The sequence below is a fragment of the Dicentrarchus labrax genome, unplaced genomic scaffold (genome assembly GCF_905237075.1).
Source record: "Dicentrarchus labrax unplaced genomic scaffold, dlabrax2021, whole genome shotgun sequence".
NCBI classification, from domain to species: domain Eukaryota; kingdom Metazoa; phylum Chordata; class Actinopteri; family Moronidae; genus Dicentrarchus; species Dicentrarchus labrax.
This window is the reverse complement of record NW_026136722.1, coordinates 19,065,150-19,088,350: the sequence shown is the minus strand read 5'-3', so window position 1 is coordinate 19,088,350 and position 23,201 is coordinate 19,065,150. Positions and strand designations below refer to the sequence as shown.

Genomic DNA, 23,201 nt, shown 5'->3' with positions numbered 1-23,201 from the left:
ATCCACTCCCAACGCCTAGCCCCGCTCTGTGCTCTGATGTGTTTCTTTGTTTTCTGTCTGTGCCATGTCTGAGTCCTTCAGACCGCCTGAGACTTGAAGAGCGAGACGTCCGCTATGCTGGAACTCAGAAGAGATTCACCTCCTCTGGTTTTTTATTTTACTTTTACTTTACACACTTTTTTTAAAATCTGCTCTTTGCTGTAGAAACTGATGTGACTGTGTCAAAGCGTAACAAAGTGCTACGTGAGTAATTTATTCAGTTTATATAAACTTTTTTTTTGTATCTTTTTCTTTTAGTCAGTGACTAATATTTGATATGCTGATATTTGGTGCAGCAGGTGACGTTTGTTTTTTGGACAAAAATGTCTGCCTTTGTTTCTAAAGGCCTTCAAGTGTTTGTCAGGACTGATGGGAAATGTTTGTCAGTCAGTTTCGGGTGGATCTCCTCCTCGCTTTGACTTTCATCTGCTCTCATTTCAAACTAACAGCCACGAGTTGAATCCGACCACAGTGCTTATTAACATACACCATTTAAACTGAGACGGATGTTTAAGTCTTTTATTGGTTCATTTAGATTTCATCAACGGTCTTAACAATATAAGATATTCCTTTATTGAAATGTGTCACAGCAGCAGCAGGGAAAGAATGAAAATACAATAAAATATATAAAAATATTAAAAAATAAATACACTTTTACAATAAAAAAGTGGAATATGGTCCAGATGGATAACTGGATGTATTTTTTATTCTATATGTATATTAAATACAAACCAAAAAAAAGGAAAATCTTCATATTTAGGAAGCTTTAAACAGCATAAGGATTATAAATAGGGTATAATTTACATTAAATGTAAAACATGATGCATTTTCTGTGATACCAAACAGTTTCAGGGCTACATGTTTTTGTTTTGTTAAAAATTAGACATTAATGCAACAATAAATCAGTATTTCTGGTTTCTGATGGGAATAACTTGAACAAGTTGATTGGCAAAATCTGTGAACAGCTTTTCTTAGTTTGTGTATTTAAATATAAGAATCATAATCCATATTTATTATGAATTTATTATATTAAAGTATCATTATTATGCTAATTAGGGTTGAGTGAGTGTGAGTATCAAACATTACGTACACGTGGTGAAGATTTAACTTCCTGTGAGTTGAGTTTGGATGCATCAGGTGAGGAGGAGGAGGTGGAGGAGGAGAGGAGGAGAGGGGAGGAGGAGGAGGAGGAGGAGGAGGAGGAGGAGACCACCTGAGACATTTCGATGCACCTTTAGATTTCCGTGCTGCTCAGTGATGGACTTTGTGCTGAGACAGCTGGCTCAGAAAATATCCAAACCAAGTCTGGGTTGCACCAGTGAGGATAAAGGAGATCCTGTAACAGTCAACATTAAAAACAAAAAGGTTTTTCAAATGTTTGTTCAGCCTGAAGAATTCATAACTCCCAATGAAACTCCACAAGGTTCCTTCATGTCTGAAATCTCTACATTTAGGTTGGAACTGGGTTTAATTTAAGGTTTTGAATTTGAGCTAAAAAGACTAATCAAAGTAATAGTTCAACATTTTGAGAAACAGGTTTAATTCCAGCTAGTTAGCTTAGCATAAAGACTGGAAACGGGGGGAAACAGCTAGCCTGGAGGATCAAAACGGTAACAAAATGTGTCTAACAGCGCCTCTAAAGATCACTAATTCACACCTGAGAGCAAAGAAGTCGCTGCACTCGGCCTGAACGCTGTCCAACTGACTCCTTTAAAAGCACAAATGATCAGTTTCACCCTTCAGTGGGTGTAACCTGTTAATCAGTGAGTGTTACAGGTGCTGGGAGGTGGAGTTTATCTCCCCTGGATGGAGCCAGGCTAGCTGTTTCCCCCTGCTTCTCAAACTGTTGAATTATTCCATTATAAGTACCTGCAGGCTCTGACTTTGTTTCCTGAATATCAACTAACCGATGTGAATCCTTGGTGGTGCAACCATCTTCAGTGAGTTATAGGCCTGTTGTTCTTTGCTATAAAATATTTAATGTTTTTATGAGTAAGTTATTCCAGTGTGTGTAGTTTCCATTTAACAATATTATTGGGACCAAAACTGGAGACCGGTGAGAGGACGAAGCTCAGAATGAATTTATCTGTGACAGTCAGCACTTAAAGTAACGACACCAACAATACGTCATATTTATTCTAGAAAAGATTATATATACACACATTTATATATATAGAATTTATTATTTAAAGTGATGGAGGCATGGTTGGATCAGCACAGTCGTTTTCTGTGCAGGTGAACAAACAACAACGGTGCACAGGATGAAAATATCATCAGACCTTACTGCCACTACGTTGAGGATTAAACAGAACACAGTCGGGGTATTTTTAACTGTTTGAGTTCAGCATTATAGATATACGAGTGTCACCAAACTATACTGGGAAATAAATCTTCTGAGAGCAATAGTGCTTGAAGAACTGCAGCCGTTATGTGTGTGTGGGTATCAGACAATGTGTAATTCATTCATAAAGTCAAAACATACAAAATCAGATCAGTTTCTTAAAGGTTCTCACACAAAAACCTTATTCAGAGACTAGTTTGCTATAGGAAACACCTTGAAATAGATTATTTCCAGGATATTTGGTCATTTTAAATCAACGTTCTTCTGAAATAGTATTTTCACTGAGATCTTAGTTTTAAAGGAAACCTGGTAAACTGTAGTTTAATCACCGGAGATGTAAAGGTGGAACCCGTAAACGCTGATAACCGACCTGTAACAGACCTGAGACACTTCATAATAAACCTGCATCTTTAGAAAGAGAAACAATGTGTAAACTAGGCTTATCGCTAAATTATATGACCGTTTGTGAGCAACTGCTGTCCTGTATCGTCAAGAAAACTCCTGGAAAATGTCCTGGAAAGTTCTTGGAAAATCATTTCTTAAAAACACACAGTTGTTAGGGGGTCTGCGTATTTACAAAATACTGTGACGTATTTATTGCAGAATTAAAATCGATATTTATTCAGATATTTTGATACCAAAAGGCTGTAAAATATGGCGAGCTCTTATTTTGAAATGTGTTGTGAGGGATTCATTCTAATGCTGAAATCAAACAGTTAAAACCTCAACCAGGTACAAGACATTTAATCCAACTGTTATTTGGTTTAAAGCTTTACACCAAAACTGACAGATCAGTCTCATCATAAAGTTTAAACATTATTTACTGTAACGTCATTTCGACATCACGTTAAACTGAAGAAAGTCCTGATCCTTCAAAAACAACTAAAATAGAAAAAAGAAGACATTTTATTCTCTGTTGCTGCTCGGTTGAAGAGTTAAAGTCATTTTATGTGTGAAATGTATTTTTCATATGACGAGTGCGTCGATGTAAATCAGTATTTTGTAAAATCCTCACAGATGATGTACAGTTTGTAAGTTACCGACGGAGAAAGGTCCGGCTGTTTGGACGCTGTGCTGAGAACAGACGTCATGTGACTGTTTCTTTTAGGAGGTTTTGATGGTGTGAAACCTTCAGATTCTGGAGGGAGAGAGTTTGTTCTTTTCATACTTTTAATTTTTGCCCTCACACTTTAATGCTGTGTGTTTCTTTTGTTTCGAGAACCAACCTGTTGTTTGTCTTTCAACCATTTCTGTCTTACTGACTGTTGGTTACTTTCTTGCTTTTCTTTATTCTCTCTCTCTCTCTCTCTCTCTCTCTCTCTCTCTCTCTCTCGGGAGTAGTGCTGTGCCTTAGCTGTACTCCTGTTGTAGGAAATCCTCTGAAAGCATCAAAAAACGGTCTCAAATGTTCAAAAACCAAAAAAAAAGATAATAAAAAGAGAATTGTTGTGAATGCCTTATAAATGACCTTAGTGGTTTTGAAGTACAACTTTTGAAAATAAAAACAGAATCTCCCTTTATGTTGTGCCGGTGTACTTTCTCTCACACTCCTGTATTAATGTAACAGCACAGACTCACAGTAATGGAGTTAATATACGACTCTGTGGCCACAATGTTTGCAGAGAATAAAGGAGAATAACGCCCCCCCGCTGTTAAACATGGCGCTGGATCCATCATGCTTTGGGGTTGTGTTGCAGCCAGGAAACATTGCACAGGTGGAGGAAATCCACCACAGACAACCTGAAGAGACCCAGCAGAAGGTTTTGGGAGCTCGCGGTGGATTGAAAATGTAAGAAGGAGCTCTGAATGCAAGAATATTACAGAACTATACGATGATGTTTTTATTTTGTATGTTCAATTTATGACATTAACTCTGCCTGAATGTTTGCTAAATCTATATATTTTATGTTCTACATCCTAGAGCACTGGTTCCCAACCTTTTTCCTTAAAGGACCTTTTTTATCTTTGTGTAAACTGACTTATTTTATGGATATTTCATATTATATTCAACAATAACAATAACAGTAGAGAACGGCTCATACACTAAACAATGAACCCAAACAGTGAACTCAGAAACGTTTGTGTAAAATCTGAGATTTGGATGAATGTTGAGCAGATTATTTCCTGTGAATGTTGATCAGAAATGAGTTTTCTTGATATTTTTAGAAACTTTTAATTCAATCTTCTGTCTGTATTATGTATTTGTATAATTTCTAACAATCATACAGACTTAACAGTCTTTTTTTTTACAGATTCAGTGTTTTCTTATCGTTCTAACGTTTGGTTGTTTGAACCTTTCTGATTCAGAATGAGGCTGTTCATCAGAGAGTGAATGCTCTGTGAACATTTACAGTTAATTTAGATCTTTAAGAACCATCAAAACTATAAAACATAATAAAATGCTGAGATATTGTCCAACTGTGTATAAGTTTTAAGTTTTCTTACACATCTTAAAATCCCCAGGTTGGGAAAAAATCACAAAAATTTGATATTTGTGCCAAAACTTTTGCATCCAACCATCTCCTGTTAAAGTAGTTAAAGCAGCTACAAGGACCTTTCATATTGTGTTGATTCTGGCGCCCCCTGTGGACAGAAGCAGGAGTGTTTATACCGCCTTGTTTCATTGATTTCAAGGGGAATCAGAAGATATCGAAGCTCTCCAGCCTTTTTATTCAGTTAAATGTCTCAACTCGTTCTCGGGGTCGTACTTATTGAAGTGCTCGGTATCTGCGGCGGAGAGCACCCACAGCCAGCGGTGATGGAATCATCAATACAGTCGATCGATGACACGCAGCTGAAAGCACAGAGCCAATTATTATTGGTGTGGCAGCAGAGATAGCTGCTGTCAGCGAGCATGTGACACCGACCATCACTTTGTATCTGTCTCTATGTCCGTTACAAACATTTGGTTTACAGATCCTGGGATCTCCGTCGGTGTTGTTAGGACTTCAGTGTCCTGATTACGTCCAGTTCATGTTCACATGAGGAGGTTTCACAACTCCTGTTTACACAACATAAACAGAAAGTGTTCCAGAGAGAGAGATTAAGGGACGTCCATGTGTCTGTGATCTGTGTTTATGTCCGTCTGACAGCGACGGCTCTGATGGGAAAACACTCCCATGGACTCCTTCCAGTCCTCCTCAGCATGAAGACGACGACTTCACTGTAACGTGATAAGTTGTTGTAACTGTGGAAGCACGTTGGTTTGAGTTGTAGGAGGTTGCAGAGAGAGAGAGAGAGAGAGAGAGAGAGAGAGAGAGAGAGACACAGAGAGAGAGAGAGAGAGAGAGAGAGAGAGAGAGAGAGAGACAGAGAGAGAGAGAGACACAGAGAGAGAGAGAGAGAGACAGAGAGAGAGACAGAGAGAGACAGAGAGAGAGAGAGAGAGGTGATGGGGGATAAAACTGAGGGAATTAGAGGTGGAGGAACTACCATTAAAAGGATTGAGAGAGAGCAGGTTGTCGGGGATTGTTGGTCTTTTTAAAGGGATAAGGGGTTTCTATGATAGATAAACAGGAACAGACCATTAGGGTAAAGTTATTTTAGTCTGTTTTCTGATGCTCACTCCGGAGCAGAAGGTGGCGGTGTTGCACCAATAAGCTGAAAGATAACTGCTGTAAAACAATTAAGTTAGTGTCACTTAAAATAACTAGTAAAAGCTTCTTAATCAACTTACAAAATCTTGTTTATGTTACTTAAAAATTTCGATTTAAACTATTCTTTTGGAGTTACAAAAACTTCTCACAGAAACATTCCTGATTAATAACTTTTTAAAAAGGTATTTTGTTTTCACAGTACAAATAAAAAATATAAAATTAAGTCAGTGTCACTTAAAATGACTAAAACTATTTGAAATGTTGGTCAAATGTTGTACTTATAATCCATTTAAACACTTCTATTGAATGAAATAAACTGGTTTTATTGTGTTCTTTAACATTAAAGCAGCTGTTGTGAGTCCATTTATTTATTTAATGTTTATTATTTTAGTTTGAGGATTTTATTTCTTCCCTTTTTACTTTCTTGGTGAATTTATTAGTCTCTCCATTCGTTAATGATTACGGTCGTATGAATGCTGAAACAAGTATTTCAACTTTAAACATTTAGTATATAAAAATATTTCTTCTTGAAGAATGACAGCAGTAATATCTATAACACTGTAGACTGAATTCTGACTATATTATATTACAGAAATTATATATAGAAAGTTGCACATTTGATGAATCGCTGCCAAAGATGAATATAAATATTAATTTACTCACAGAAACAAAAGTACCTACCCTTTACAATAAAAACTACTAATACTAATAATAAACTATTAATACAGCAACTTTCATACATAAAATGCTGCTCAAAGTGTTTTAGAGATTAAACAAAAATCATAAGTCACATAAAATTATATATTACAGGTAATAAAAATCAGTCAGTAATGATAAAATATAAATATATAAAACTGGTATAAAAGCTATAAATACAATCATATATAGTTTCTGTATGTTTTCTATCATCATGTACTATTATTATGAATAACTAATAAATAAGACTGTAAGAGCACTGATCACATTGAGACCTGGAACAAACTATAAAGGCTGAGACAACATATGACTGTGTGTATCTTTACTTTTCTACTTTTAATGACTCCTTCCTTCTATCTCACGTATTAGTACATTTCCACCCTGATATATATTTATGTTTGTGCCCAGTTATCCAAAGAATGGGAGCAGGAAGAGCTTAAATATGAGACATCAAACGCACCACGTAGAGAGAGAGAGTTCCTCCCTCGTTACAATCTGATTATCTCTGAGCTTCTCTGTCATATTCAACATAATATTATATATATATATTATATATCACTGTACCACACTGAGGTCAACTGGAACTACTTTCTTTAAACCCATCAGAGTCAGACCACTGCTGCCCCCTTGTGTTCATTCTTACAGTTACAGACCATCAACTGACTGCACACACACACACACACACACACACACACACACACACACACACACACACACACACACATATTAAACCTGGACTTTCATTAGCTGGTAGTTATAGTTTCTCTTTGTTTGAGACCTAAAACGATTCATAGACTTGTGGAATTCCTCTAAATATCAAATAAACAACAATTCCCAAGAAACACTTTTATATTTGTTGATGAAATGATTCTTTATAGAATAATTGATTTCCTCACTACAGCTGCTCCACAAGTTCACCTCTGACATCAGTCCTTAAAGCTGCAGATTCCTCTCAAATCATTTGGACTTTCTCTCATTTCAAACAACTTTTGGACTCTTTCAGCTCGTCATTAGTTTCTGACTTTATACCTGATCTGTGCTGGTTGAAAATCCACCAACTCTCTGAATCTTACAGCCTTTCATTGAACAAACAGCTGAGTTGGTTCTTGATCAGTAGTTTGGTTTACACTTCTTATGTCTCTCTGTTCAAATGTAAAAATCTGATTAGTGTTTGTTTGATATGAGTTTCCCCAAACGAGCACACAGTCAGTGATGTATGGAAGTAGAAGTGAACAATACAAAGTGGAGAATGAAGCTGGATTTAACTAATCCTTCATTTTATACAGTGTTGGATCCATTTGGACAGTTTTGCTTTGACATCATTTAAATGTGGTTTCCAGCCTCATTTATTATCTAGAATCATCCCAAAACTTTGATTTCTTTTGATTTCAACCTGACTTATCAAAGTTTGTACATTTGTTCCACGATGACCAAAGATGATGACTTTAGTTCCAATCAAAGCACTGTGTAATACGTGTGTTGCTCATTAGGAACAAGAATTGTACATTATGTGGATAAGAGGAGCTTCACTGAGTGAGCCTCTGAGAGAAACTCCGGTTAGCCTGGTTGCTACATGCTAAGAGGCCTCGTCCGTTATTAGCTGTTGATGTAGCTTGTTGTGTGAAGATGCCTTTCATTGAGATACTTTATTAAACCAATCGGAGCTACAGGAATGTTTCCTAATGTTTGAACTCACCTTGGTACTGTTTGTATCATTGTGAACAAACTGACTTTAAAAAGATCGCTAGCTCAGGTATTAATAATATAATTATTATTATTATAATATTAGTAATTATAAGTGTAATATGGTTGTGATCATTGTTTTCTGATAACTGAGATGTATATAAGGTGTTATATTGCAATGTAATTGTATAAATATTAAAGTTGGTTAAAAAGGAGTAATTTAATATTGTTCATTTATGGATAAAAAGAGTTAAAAAGAGAAATAGTGATTAAAAGAGCTGTTTAAAAATATAAATAAGTGCATTTATGTTAAAATATAAGTTCATGATAAATACTCGTCATGGTAAAAATACTTCTACAGTACTGTAAATGTATACAGACTCATTTACAATGACTTGAATGCTGTATATCCTGCATCTGGGTATAGATATAGAAGATATTTAGGGTGAAAAGTGAAAGTAGAATGATGTGATTGAGAGTAATGGTTATGTTTTCTGCACTCTATGTGTAGATTGGTTTTTGGATTTGCCGGATTAGGACTTGATCCGGATCCGAACCAGTGGAGGTTCGGTGGCGAGCCAGGAAAGAAGAGCAACTTGAACGGAACTTTTTTATTTTATTTTATTTTTCTGTGAAAGAGCTCTATTTGTTTGGCAGTATATGGAAAATAAAAAAATACAAATAGTTACTGTGTGAGGCAATAAATTGTAAACTTTTCAACTTCACGCTCCCTCATTTGAATAATATAGAGGTCCAACTCACCGAACCTAGTAAGAGTGTAGGTGTCTATAGTGAGTTCTTCTAGTCAGACTAGGGGCGCTACACTCAGATACTGAATTTGATCCTGAAAGACTCTTGTTTGACATTTGAACACATTTTTTCTTCACAGAAACAAATATTTGTTCACACTTTAATATTTGAGTCATAAAAACACTTTCCCTCTAACTGTGCTTGATGAAAAACAAGCAGCCACATTTGATCCTAAAAATGTTCATTTTTCTCAGAGTTATAGAAGAAGATTAATTCTTTCTATCATTTCTTTCATCTCTACGTCTGCAGGCTGCACATTACCCTCACACATGATCCCTTCATCCCAGCATCCTTTGCTCTTCTCTTCCTTCAGCCTCCTCTTCCTCCTCTATTACAGTAAACACATCAGGTTGGTACTAACTAACATCAGCTGTGTGTGATCCTGTACAGACTGAACTATCTGGTCAGCAGTGAGAAAGTTTCTCTCTCCCTCCTACAGAGGACAAAGAGACACTGAGGAACCAGAGCTGTAAGACCTGAACCCAGGATGAAGAGGTTCAGTGAATGTGGTGTTGAAGGTGTGGAGGTGGATCAGTGTGTCAGAGGAGACTGTGTAGAAGGACAGAGTGCCAGCAGGACAGTCCACATACACTGCTACTCTACCAGAGGAGGAGGAGGAGGAGGAGGAGGAGATGAATGTTTCTCTGTTATTGTGCCAGACAGAGTAACCACCATCAGAGCAGTACAGACTCCAGGACTGATCATTCCCTCCAAACAAACAGTCTCTACTGTTTCCTCTCCTGCTGATTCCTCTGTAACTCACTGATATATAAACTCTTCCTCTCCACTCGACCTCCCAGTAACAGCGACCAGTCAGACCATTTCTACAGAGCAGCTGAGACCAGTAGTTAAATCTGTCTGGATGATCAGGATATGACTGATACTCCATCACTAATGTCATCTTCCTGTTGTTGTCAGACAGTTTGATGTTTCTGTGTACTGTGTTTGTGTCGACTGTGAGTTCACAGGAATCTGATGGAGAGAACAAGACACAATACAGCTGCAGTTATTGATCTATCATCTGATCATTGATTGACACTTTGATGATGACCTCAGAGCTGTGAATGAGTGATGTCACAGTGTGAAGATGGTTGAATGTGTGTTGCTTTGTTTTCACACTTACACTTCCTCAGACCTGGTCTCAACCATCGGACTCCAGCAGGCTCCACCCTGAAAGGAGGAGGGGGGTCAGAGCAGCATGGAAACATGGACATTACATCGCTCTCATACACAGAGCTTATTCTCTACAAATGGACTTACATCTTCACATGGAGCACTTATTATTAATCAGCTGATAGTCTTTCAGTTCAGTGGAGCTTCTTCTGATTGGCCGATGGCTACAGCTCATTATGTTCACTTATTGATGATATATTATTATTATCAGTATTATATTGATGATCATCATAAAGTTCAGACTCAGTTTCCTCTACCAGTCAGTCAGTAAATGAAATGATTAAACCTGCATCAACTGATTTCTTTGTCCACTTGGGGTTCAGTTTATAAAGTAGTTGTGTCTAATGTAACCAGGTTGAAAGTATATCTTTATTTTCTTTGTTTGAAACAAAGTCCTGACAAATATCCAAGAATCTGAGTTTGATGAAGTTCATAACATGTTTTGTACATTTGAACAGTATATTTGAACTGAAGTGTTAATACCTGTACTGTCACTTTAAGAGTCTGTGCTTTGCTAACTAGTTCACACTGTGAACAGATTAGAGCTCAAACTGGCCGTGTGATCAGGTCTCTGTCCTCTAAAGCTGTTCTAGTCAATGAATTAATATCAGATTATGATATTGATTTACTGTCTTACTGAGACCTGGTTGTGCCACGAAGAGTATGTTAGCCTAAATGAATCCACCCCCCCCCCCCCCCCGCAGTCATATTAATACTCACATTCCTCGAGGCACAGGCCGAGGAGGTGGAGTGGCAGCCATATATGATTCGAGCGTTTTAATGGACCCTAAACCTAAACTAAATTATAATTCATTTGAAAGCCTTGTTCTTAGTCTTTCTCACCCGACCTGGAAAACACTGCACATTATGTTATAGTGTACCGCGCTCCTGGACCGTACTCTGATTTTATATCTGAATTCTCAGAGTTTTTATCAAGTTTAGTCCTTAAATCAGATAAAGTAATTATTGTAGGTGATTTTAATATTCATGTGGATGTTAACAATGACAGCCTTAACGCATTTATTTCATTAATAGACTCAATTGGCTTCTGTCAGAGTGTAAATAAACCAACTCATTGTTTTAATCACACTCTTGACCTTGTTCTATCATATGGCATTAATATTGAACATTTAATAGTCTTCCCATAAAATCCTTTCCTATCCGACTATTATTTAGTAACTTCTGAATTCATATTATTAGAATCTAATAATAATAAATAATCTGCTGTACTTTATAATCTAATAATTAGATTATAAGCCATTAGGCAAAACTTCCTACAGCAGATGTCTATCTGACAGTGCTGTGGCTAAATTTAAGGAGGAGATTCCTTCAGTGTTTAATTCAATGCCATGTCTGAATTTAACAGAGTCCTATAATAACTTTAGTCCCTCCCAAATTGATAATCTTGTCGATAGTGCTGTAGGCTCACTACGATCAACATTAGACTCTATCGCTCCTATAAAGAGGAAATTATTAAAACATAGGAGACTAGCACCGTGGTATAACCACCAAACCCGCCAATTAAAGCAAAAAAAGCTAGGAAATCTGAAAGGAAATGGCGCTCTTCCAAATTATTAGAATATCGCTTAATTTGGCAAGATAATCTTAAAACCTATAGAAAGGCCCTCCGTAATGCCAGAGGAGCCTATTATTCAGTATTATTATTATTATTCATATCCCATAACCCTCAGTAGCAACGACTTTATGAGCTTCTTTTATAATAAAATTATTACTATTAGAGACAAAATGAATCACCAACTGCCCTCAACAGGTATCACTGGCTCTCCAAGTTCAGGAACTTTAACTAATGTAAACTCAGATATATATTTAGACAGTTTTTCTGCTATCGATCTTCATCAATTAATTTCAATAGTTTCTTCTTCAATGCCATCAACCTGTCTGTTAGACCCGATCCCAACTAGGCTGCTTAAAGAAGTTGTTCCCTTAATTGGCACTTCTTTACTAGCTATGATTAATCTTTCTTTATTATCAGGATATGTACCACAGTCCTTTAAAGTAGCTGTAATTAAACCCCTTCTTAAAAAGCCCACTCTTGACCCAGGGGTTTTAGCCAACTATAGACCGATTTCTAACCTCCCCTTCCTCTCTAAGATTCTGGAGAAAGTAGTCGCCAAAGAGTTGTGTGACTTTCTACATAACAATAGTTTATTTGAGGATTTTCAGTCAGGATTTAGAGTTCATCACAGCACAGAGACAGCTCTGGTTAAAGTTAATAATGACCTTCTGACTGCTTCTGACAATGGACTTGTCTCTGTACTTGTATTATTAGATCTTAGTGCTGCATTTGACACCATTGACCATAATATTCTTTTACAGAGACACTTGAGCATGCAAATTGGTCGTCAGCAAATCCGGCACACCTAGGCTCCTGCTTTAAAAACCTGGGAGCTCACCCCCTCTCCCTCCCTGAGACGCTGTCTGGTTTTTGGTTTGATGTTCTGATTGTGTTGCTGTATCTTATTACAACACAGCACTCATACACTTCTCCACTCATGCACTCACTTAAACCACTGATCCTACTGATTTCATATACTACGTTAGTTTAGCTTAGAGCTTCCTCTTTCCTTAATAAATAATTTGTTAATTGCTTTTTGTGTGTGTTCCTCCTTTTCATTGTTTTTTTTTCACCCTTTTTTTTCAATTTTTTTTTTTCCCCGTGTTTAGTTTCCCCCCCCGTGGGGTGAGTTCCCCTTTTTTTTTCCCCAAAATAATTCCCCCCCCGTTCCGCTCCGAGCTTCCTCTTTCCGCTGCTGCTGCTGCATGGTGTGAGTCCATTGGTTGAGATTGACGCTCTGTGTGGTCTGTGCTGGGTCTGCGAGGTCTCGGGGAAAGACAGCTGGTGAAGCATGTAAATGTTTGTCGTGCACCCGCTTCCGAATCTCTTTTTCTTTGGTAGTTTACCAGTCTTATTGTCCTCTGGTTTACATCTAACCGTATCGGGACAAATACTAACCGCTGTTTTTGTATTTACACAGCACAGACTGCCACTACTGTTTCGCCTAGTCTGATTTATTAACGCACTAACGTAGCCTACCTGTTTTAATATTTTAGACTTATTAGGGACCGAGCACCGACCAGTGCAAGGCCCTATTGTTTCCCTAGGAATTATTATTTTTCTGCCCCTTCGATCGCATATTTGGCGGCCCCACAACGTGCTCGAAAAGTCAGGGAAGATTGCACAAAATTCAAACGTAGCGAAAATACCGGTATGCAATTGTCCCTGTGCACAGGCGCCGCCAAATGGCTATGCCCCGCCCCCCGAATCAGCCCTCAAGACGCGTAAGGTCGACACGTACGAAAATTGGTACGCATGTGTATGTTGATAAAAGAAGCAGAAAAGGCTCTTGGACCCATACCTCAAACCCAACAGGAGGTCGGCCATTTTGGATTTAGCGTTCCTTTCTGGCGATTTGCACACGTATTTGAACGAACTCCTCCTAGGGAATTTATCGGATCGACTCCACACTTGGAGACACCCATCTAAACACATTCACCATTAAAAGTTGTGCTATTTACGTTGAACATTGTGCCCGTGGCGTGGCGTCCCGTGGCATCCAATTTCGATCCTTCGCCATAAAAAGAGGGATTCGTCATAACTTCTGCATACATGATCCGACTGCAACAAAACTTCACATGTTCGATAAGAGTCCCGCCTTGAACATGCCTATGTGATAATATTCAGTAATAGTGAGAGCGCCACCTACTGGCAACAGGAAGTAAGTGCTGCTCATGTTGTGGTCCACACGTGTTACGACGGCATTAGACGCGGCCACAGCACGCCCCGAGTTGCGTGGAGTGCGAGGTCCCGCCCAACGCTGCTTGCAGCTTTAATTTTGATTTGCATCCTTTTCTGTTTGTTTATTGTTACGACCTTTATTGTTTTATAGTAGCATATGAGGAGATTTTATTCCTTTGAATATTGTGTTTCGTTTTTAGGGGTTTTTAATTTGGTTTCGATTTTAGGAAACCTAATTGACATAACATTTTAACCATAGAGATTTCTTGATAGTGGTTCGGGTTATTTTGGTCCAGAGGTGGTGACGTATAATAGGTGGCTCCTTTTTTTTATAACATTGCATGTACTTTTAAGTGTGTTATTTGGGTTTTATTTTGTTATATTGGCGTGTTGAAATGTTTATTTACAGCCCCTTTTATAAGATCCACCCTGTACAACTATGGACTGCAGCCACTATTTACCAATAGTTTCCCACCCATAAGCGAAACTCTACTCTCCTTTTGTGTTTCCAGTATTATTGGTCATTTATCCTTTTGCTTGTGCATTGATTATGTTTCTAGATTATTTTTATAGTTATGTTTGGCTTGCAGTTGTGTTATTGTCTTTGTAATAAATTACTTTGAGCTGCTCAAAGATCAAAAGCCTTGTCTCTGATCTTTTATGTGGTCTTACCTGTGGTAGTGGGAATCCCCAGGTTGGTAATAACTTATTCAATTCAATTCAATTTTATTTGTATAGCGCCAATTCATAACAGAAGTTATCTCAGGACACTTTTCAAATAGAGTAGGTCTAGACCGAACTCTTTAAAACATTAATTACAGAGACCCAACAGTACCACCATGAGCAAGCACTTGGCGACAAGGGCAAGGAAAAACTGCCTGTTAAAAGGCAGAAACCTAGGACAGATCCTCCGGTTCTAGGTGGGTGGTCGTCTGTCTCGACCAGTTGGGGTGAGAGAGAGAGACAGAGAGAGCGAGAGACAGACAGACAGGTGCAAAGCAACAACAGTATTGGCAATGGCAATCTAGCAGGACCATGGCAGGAGGCTCCACCAGGATCAACAAGAACCTGCGAGACGAGAAAGCACAAGAACTCCGGGGAAGAAGTGAAGTTAGTAACATGCATTAATGGGACATGAATGAGTGCAGAAAGAGAGAGGAAGGGAGGAGCTCAGTGCACCATGGGAAATCCCCCGATAGTCTAGGCCTATAGCAGCATAACTAAGGGATGGTTCAGGACTCACCTGATCCAGCCCTAACTATAAGCTTTATCAAAGAGGAATGTCTTAAGCCTACTCTTGAATGTGGTGAGGGTGTCTGCCTCCAGAACCACAACTGGAAGCTGGTTCCACAGGAGAGGAGCTTGGTAACTGAAGGCTCTGGCTCCTGTTCTACTTTTAGAGACTATAGGAACCACAAGTAGCCCAGCATTCAGAGAACGTAGTGTTCTAGAGGGGTAATAGGGTACTATGAGCTCTTTAAGATATGAAGGGGCCTGACCATGAAGAGCTTTATAGGTGAGGAGGAGGATTTTAAATTCTATTCTACATTTTACAGGGAGCCAATGCAGAGAAGCTAGTACAGGAGAGATGTGATCTCTTTTTCTAGTTCCTGTCAGTACTCGTGCTGCAGCGTTCTGAATTAATTGGAGCGTTTGAATGGACTTATTGGGGCAACCTGATAATAAAGAGTTGCAGTAATCCAGCCTTGAAGTAACAAATGCATGGATTAGTTTTTCTGCATCTGTCTGTGATAGGATGTGTCTAATTTTTCTAATATTACGTAAATGAAAGAAGGCAGTCCTAGAGGTCTGCTTTATGTGGGAGTTAAATGACAAATCCTGATAAAAGATAACTCCAAGATTCCTGACAGTGGTGCTAAAGGCCAAGTTAATGCCATCTAGAGTAACTATATCTTTAGACAGTGAGTCTCTAAGGTTTTTGGGGCCAAGAACAAGAATTTCTTTTTTTTTTCGTTTAACATCAGAAAATTGCAGGTCATCCAGGATTTTATGTCCTTAAGACATGTTTGTAATTTAGATAATTGATTAATTTCTGGCTTTATAATATGTAAAAAGTTTAAAAGAAAAAATAAATTTCCAATCCTTGTGGAACTCCATGTAACTGTAGTTTTATTGATATTATGTTACTAATTACTTAACCACTTGTTCCTTTAATGCCAATTTGATGCTCAAGTCTCTGTAAAAGAATATTATGGTCAATGGTGTCAAATGCAGCACTAAGATCTAATAATACAAGTACAGAGACAAGTCCATTGTCAGAAGCAGTCAGAAGGTCATTATTAACTTTAACCAGAGCTGTCTCTGTGCTATGATGAACTCTAAATCCTGACTGAAAATCCTCAAATAAACTATTGTTATGTAGAAATTCACACAACTCTTTGGCGACTACTTCCAGAATCTTAGAGAGGAAGGGGAGGTTAGAAATCGGTCTATAGTTGTCTAAAACCCCTGGGTCAAGAGTGGGCTTTTTAAGAAGGGGTTTAATTACAGCTACTTTAAAAGACTGTGGTACATATCCTGATAATAAAGAAAGATTAATCATATCCAGTAAAGAAGTGCCAATTAAGGGAACAACTTCTTTAAACAGCCTAGTTGGGATCGGGTCTAATAGACAGGTTGATGGCTTCGATGAAGAAATGATTGAAGTTAACTGATGAAGATCGATAGCAGAAAAACAGTCTAAATATTTATCTAAGTTTACATTGACAGAAGTCCCTGAAATTGGAGAGCCACTGATAACTGTTGATGGCAGTTGGTGATTAATTCTTTCTCTAATAGTAATAATTTTATTATAGAAGAAGCTCATGAAGTCATTGCTACTTAAGTTTATGGGGATATGTGGCTCAATAGAGCTGTGACTCTCTGTCAGCCTGGCTGCAGTGCTGAAGAGGAACCTAGGGTTATTCTTATTTTCTTCTATTAGTGCTGAGTAATAGGCTCCTCTGGCATTACGGAGGGCCTTTCTATAAGTTTTAAGATAATCTTGCCAAATTGAGCGATATTCTAATAATTTGGAAGAGCGCCATTTCCTTTCAGATTTCCTAGCTATTTGTTTTAACTGGCGGGTTTGGTGGTTGTACCAAGGTGCAAGTCTCCTATGTTTTAATAATTTCCTCTTTATAGGAGCGATAGAGTCTAATGTTGATCGTCGTGAGCCTGTAGCACTATTAACAAGATTATCAATTTCAGAGGGACTAAAGTCGTTATAGGATTCTGTTAAATTCAGACATGGCATTGAATTAAACACTGAAGGAATCTCCTCCTTAAATTTAGCTACAGCACTGTCAGATAGATATCTGCTGTAGGAAGTTTTGCCTAATGGCTTATCATCTAACAACATGAATTCAAAAGTTATTAAATAATGGTCAGATAGGAAAGGATTATGTGTGAAGACTATTAAATGTTCAATATCAATGCCATATGATAGAACAAGGTCAAGAGTGTGATTAAAACAATGAGTTGGTTTATTTACACTCTGACAGAAGCCAATTGAGTCTATTAATGATATAAATGCATTACTAAGGCTGTCATTGTTAACATCCACATGAATATTAAAATCACCTACAATAATTACTTTATCTGATTTAAGGACTAAACTTGATAGAAACTCTGAGAATTCAGATATAAAATCAGAGTACGGTCCAGGAGCGCGGTACACTATAACAAATAGAACTGGCTGCAGTGTTTTCCAGTTTGGGTGAGAAAGACTAAGAACAAGGCTTTCAAATGAATTATAATTTAGTTTAGGTTTAGGGTCCATTAAAACGCTCGAATCATATATGGCTTATCAATTTCACGTTTTAACTCTTTGGGTGAAAGTCCCAAGGTGGGGTTGTCGATCTATACTTATCAATTTGGGCCGAGTCCTCTATTGGGCCCGGTTACATTGGCATTAAAGGAACCGCACTAAGCTGGTTTAGTCATACTTATCCGATGCTCCCTTAGGCAACATTATTAGGAATCACTCCATTAACTTTCATTGTTATGCAGATGATACCTAGTTATATCTATCGATCAAGCCCGATGAAATTAATCAATTACGAGTACTGACAGGAACTAGGAAAAGAGATCTCTCCTGTACTAGCTTCTCTGCATTGGCTCCCTGTAAAATTTAGAAGAGAATTTAAAATCCTCCTCCTCACCTATAAAGCTCTTCATGGTCAGGCCCCTTCATATCTTAAAGAGCTCATAGTACCCTATTACCCCTCTAGAACACTACGTTCTCTGAATGCTGGGCTACTTGTGGTTCCTATAGTCTCTAAAAGTAGAACAGGAGCCAGAGCCTTCAGTTACCAAGCTCCTCTCCTGTGGAACCAGCTTCCAGTTGTGGTTCGGGAGGCAGACACCCTCTCCACATTTAAGAGTAGGCTTAAGACATTCCTCTTTGATAAAGCTTATAGTTAGGGCTGGATCAGGTGAGTCCTGAACCATCCCTTAGTTATGCTGCTATAGGCCTAGACTATCGGGGGATTTCCCATGAAGCACTGAGCTCCTCTCTTCCTTTCTCTCTCTTCCTGCACTCATTCATGTTCCCATTAATTCATGTTACTAACTTCACTTTTTCCCCGGAGTTCTTGTGCTTTCTTCTCTCGCAGGTTCTCATGGATCCTGGTGGAGCCTCAAAATTACTGATAGTATTATTATTATTATTATTATTATTATAATCATTATTATAGTTACTATTATTATTGTCCATCATTGTCGTTGTCATCATCTTCTTCATTCATTTCTTTTAGTGTAGTGTAGTTGCTAGTTGTTGCTGTGCACCTTTGTCTCTGACCTTCTCTACCGTCTGTCTGTCTGTCTGTCTCTCTCTCTCTCTGTCTGTCTGTCTGTCTGTCTGTCTGTCATGGCCGAAAAGGAAGTTTTTCCTTGCTGCTGTCTCCAAGGTTTTGCTCATGGTGGGAACTGTTGGGTCTCTGTAAATAATGTTATAAGGAGTTCGGTCTAGACGTGCTCTGTTTGTAAACTGTCCTGAGTTAACTTATTTTATGAAATGGTGACATACAAATAAAACTGAACTAAACTGAATTGTAGTTTAGGTGACGTCTTTAGTTGATCTGGACTAAAAGGTACCACACGTTGATGGCAGATGACATTCATCAAAATATCCCAAACTATTTATGATATGAGCCCATAAACCTGCAGTGTGACAACATTGACAAATATCAACGCGCCATGATGCTCACCAACCCATCAGGATAAACCACTGTCCTATTTTCCAATGTCGAAACAAGACATCGGTCCAGAAAAACTGAAATTTCATCACCTTTCCTTTGTCACCTGACTACTACTACTGTATTGATCCGCCTCATACCTGAGAGTGTCCAGTCTCCAGTGTGGATCCTCCAGCCCAGCAGACAGCTTTGTTGCTGAGTCTCCTGGATGATTGTAGCTCAGGTCCAGCTCTCTCAGATGGGAGGGGTTGGAGCTCAGAGCTGAGGCCAGAGAAGCACAACCTTCCTCTGTGATCAGACAGCCTGACAGCCTGCAAACACACAAAACAACACATTACATAATAAACATGTTCAAGGAAAGAGACTCAAACTAAATAAACAAAACAATGTTTTAAAGCAATGTTAGAAAGATTACAATTATATCCATCAACATAATTCAGGTTTAAAGTGGTTATCAGTTGAACAGGTTGACAAATTCTGACCTGAGAGTTTCCAGTTTACAGTGTGGACTCTCCAGTCCAACAGAAAGCAGCTTCAGTCCTGAATCCTGCAGGTTGTTGTTACTCAGGTCCAGCTCTCTCAGACTAGAAGACTGGGAGCTGAGAACTGAAGAAAGAGCTTCACAGCTTCTCTCTGAGAGGTTACAGTCACTCAGTCTGTAGAGACAATGATCAACAATAAGAAAAATAACATTTGTGACCAGCACTTTATAACTTAGCCAAAACCAATAACACTTTAAATTAGTTCTGTAAAAGTGATATCAGCTAGTGAGGAGCTCCCAATGTTAGTGATATATAATGTCTTTATAATCGGTGGATTAGTGGAATAAGTGGAAAAGATAGCAGAGTATTTAAGTGATAATACAGAAATCCAACTCTGTCTGTACTTACAGAGCTTTGTTGGAGGCTTTGACCACTGGCAGCAGCCTCAGAAGAGCCTCCTCTGAAGCAGAGTATTTCTTCAGGTCAAACACGTCCAGATCTTTTTCTGATGACAGTAAGATGAAGACCAGAGCTGACCACTGAGCAGGAGACAGTTTATCTGTGGAGAGACTTCCTGAACTCAGGGACTGTTGGATCTCCTCCACTAGAGAACGATCATTCAGTTCATTCAGACAGTGGAACAGATTGATGCTTCTCTCTGCAGAGGGAGTCTCTTCGATCTTCTTCTTGATGTACTGGACTGTTTCCTGATTGGTCTGTGAGATCCTTCCTGTCTGTGTCAGCAGACCTTGTAGGAGATTCTGATTGGTCGGCAGTGAAAGACCCAGGAGGAAGCGGAGGAACAAGTCCAGGTGTCCTTGTTGACTCTCTAAGGCCTTGTCCACAGCACTCTGGTGGAGATATTTTAGTTTACGTTTGTCTTTGAAGACTTTAGACAACCGGGATGTTGTTTGTTGTTCTGCCAGCAGATTGACTCCAGAGATGATGAATGTCAGATGGACATGAAGAGCAGCCAGAAACTCCTGAACACTCAGATGGACGAAGCAGAAGACCTTGTCCTGGTACAGTCCTCTCTCCTCTTTAAAGATCTGTGTGAACACTCCTGAGTACACTGAGGCTGCTCTGATATCGATGCCACACTCTGTCAGGTCTGATTCATAGAAGATCAGGTTGCCTTTCTGCAGCTGCTCAAAAGCCAGTTTTCCCAGAGACTCGATCATCTTCCTGCTGTCTGGACTCCAGTGTGGATCTGTCTCAGCTCCTCCATCATACTTGATATTCTTCAGTTTGGACTGAACCACCAGGAAGTGGATGTACATCTCAGTCAGGGTCTTGGGCAGCTCTCCTCCCTCTTTGGTCTTCAACACATCCTCCAGAACTGTAGCAGTGATCCAGCAGAAGACTGGGATGTGGCACATGATGTGGACGCTTCGTGATGTTTTGATGTGGGAGATGATTCTACTGGCCTGCTTCTTGTGTCTGAATCTCTTCCTGAAGTACTCTTCCTTCTGTGGGTCAGTGAACCCTCTGACCTCTGTCACAATGTCAACACACCCAGGAGGGATCTGATTGGCTGCTGCAGGTCGTGTGGTTATCCAGAGGCGAGCAGAGGGAAGCAGTTTCCCCTTGATGAGGTTTGTCAGCAGCACATCCACTGAGGTGGACTCTGTAACATCAGTCAGGATCTCAGTGTTGTGGAAGTCCAGAGGAAGTCGACACTCATCCAGACCGTCAAAGATGAACACAACCTGGAACTCTTCAAACCTGCAGATTCCTGCTTCTTTGGTTTCAGTAAAGAAGTGATGAACAAGTTCCACCAAGCTGTACTTTTTCTCTTTCAGCACATTCAGCTCTCTGAAAGTGAATGGAAATGTGAACTGTATGTCCTGGTTGGCTTTGTCTTCAGCCCAGTCCAGAGTGAACTTCTGTGTTAAGACTGTTTTCCCGATGCCAGCCACTCCCTTTGTCATCACTGTTCTGATTGGTTCGATCTCTTCCAGGTGAGGGTTTAAAGATGTCTTCTTGTCTGATTGTTGTTTCTGGTCTTTGTGGTTTCCTGGATGCTGTTTCAATCTGTCTGACCTCATGTTCATCATTGACCTCTGCAGTCCCTCCCTCTGTGATGTAGAGCTCTGTGTAGATCTGGTTCAGAAGGGTTGGGTTTCCTGCTTTAGCAATCCCCTCAAACACACACTGGAACTTCTTCTTCAGGTTAGATTTAAGTTCACGCTGACAAACTCCAACGAGATGTTCTTAATGAAGACACAGAAAATATGATCATTAAGTGACTGATAAACAAAATATGACAATTTCATTCCCCTAAAGCAGAAACATTTTCAGCTCAGAAAGAAAATATCTATTTTGTTCTTCCTCACCGAGTGAGGTTTGAAAGAGAACATTTACATTTAGAAACTACTGAAACAGAAGTTAGCAACACATCAGCCAGAAGAAAAGGAGTGGTCTCTATTTGTATATTTAAATAAAATATTATTGTTTTTTTTTACTTTTAATAAAATTAATTATGGCATTGTTATGCACTTTAATTTGTGAGTTGTGACCAATTTTGGCTTTAAAGAACGAGTATGAGAATATATTTTGGTCCATCTGTTGAGACATCAGTAAATGTCTCATTTATCCAGCGAGTTCAATCTTTAGAGAAATCCTCTTACTGCTCTGCAGACGGTCAGCCAGCTCCTCCTGCTTCATTCTCCTCAGGAAGAGCAGTGTGATCTTCAGAAATGCCTCTCTGCTGCTCCTCCTCTGCTCTTCATCCTCACCATCCAACACCTCCTCATCCTCCCTCTGACTCTCTAAGCATTCTGGGTAATCTGAACTCAGACCCTTCTGGATCTTCTTCAGCTCGTTCTTCACAAAAGTGACAATGTTGTCCTCCAGCAGCTGGAACAGAATATTATATGAATGACTCAATCAAAGTCAAATCATGGAAGCAAACATCAGATCCATGTTGGACAGACTGACAATCCACTGGTCTAAAAAGTGCAGCATGGAGATTATTGTGAACACAATAGATGTAAAAGTAGTTGTTGTCCATGTACAGACCATAAATATGGAGTCCAGGTGTGTTTGATGCTGCTGGGCAGACTGACCACTGGGAACCTCTGAGCTCTCCTGGTCCACTCTGTGGAGGAATCATGAAGAATGAGCTCACATTATGTCTGTCCACACAGAGACAAACACAAGGTAAAGGTCCATGAAGTGATATTTGGATGTGAACAGTGAATCTGATGACTCCCTGTAGTGGTAAAGGTTTACTAGTCCTGCTGATCCCACTGAGAATCAACAGCTCAGTTTGGTTCAGTCCCAACAGCTCTCACCAACCCTCCATATACCCCCTCCCTACTGTACACTGCTGAAGTGCCGGAGCAAGGCACCTAGAGCCTCAGCTGCTCCAGTGGAGCTGCTCAGTGTCTGCTGTATCAGACTGGTTGTACTGGGCAGCTCCCA

At 39.1% G+C, this 23,201-nt stretch overlaps 1 protein-coding gene and 1 long non-coding RNA gene across 4 annotated transcripts; one reads left to right on the top strand and one right to left on the bottom strand.

Moving 5' to 3' along the window:
- The first annotated feature begins 25 nt into the window (after nt 1–25).
- LOC127356708 (uncharacterized) lies at nt 26–3,900 on the top strand. 2 transcript variants are annotated; one of them, XR_007882044.1, is made up of 2 exons: nt 26–1,190; nt 1,239–3,900. It is a non-coding gene; the product is annotated as an uncharacterized LOC127356708 (long non-coding RNA). The 2 variants fall into 2 exon arrangements; XR_007882045.1 differs by having other exon boundaries at nt 1,227–3,900.
- Nucleotides 3,901–8,951: 5,051 nt separating this feature from the next.
- LOC127356618 (NACHT, LRR and PYD domains-containing protein 12-like) lies at nt 8,952–21,974 on the bottom strand. Of its 2 annotated transcripts, XM_051388531.1 has the most exons (5): nt 20,184–21,974; nt 19,776–19,949; nt 19,434–19,604; nt 10,289–10,335; nt 8,952–10,137 (listed from the first exon to the last, which is right to left on the bottom strand). In XM_051388531.1, exons 1-5 carry the CDS (start codon nt 21,830–21,832, stop codon nt 9,599–9,601), a joined length of 2,580 nt encoding a protein of 859 aa, XP_051244491.1. In that variant the 5' UTR covers nt 21,833–21,974; the 3' UTR covers nt 8,952–9,598. The 2 variants fall into 2 exon arrangements, with proteins under 2 accessions (XP_051244491.1, XP_051244492.1); XM_051388532.1 differs by lacking the exon at nt 19,434–19,604.
- Nucleotides 21,975–23,201: the final 1,227 nt, after the last annotated feature.

Excerpts from the sequence above, each read along its gene's own strand:
- LOC127356618 (XM_051388531.1), bottom strand. The coding sequence starts at position 21,832 with ATGATGAACATGAGGTCAGACAGATTGAAACAGCATCCAGGAAACCAC. Across the intron at positions 19,950-20,183 it reads AAAGCCTCCAACAAAGCTCT|ACTGAGTGACTGTAACCTCT; the intron begins GTAAGTACAGAC and ends TTGTCTCTACAG. Across the intron at positions 19,605-19,775 it reads TGTAAACTGGAAACTCTCAG|GCTGTCAGGCTGTCTGATCA; the intron begins GTCAGAATTTGT and ends GTGTGTTTGCAG.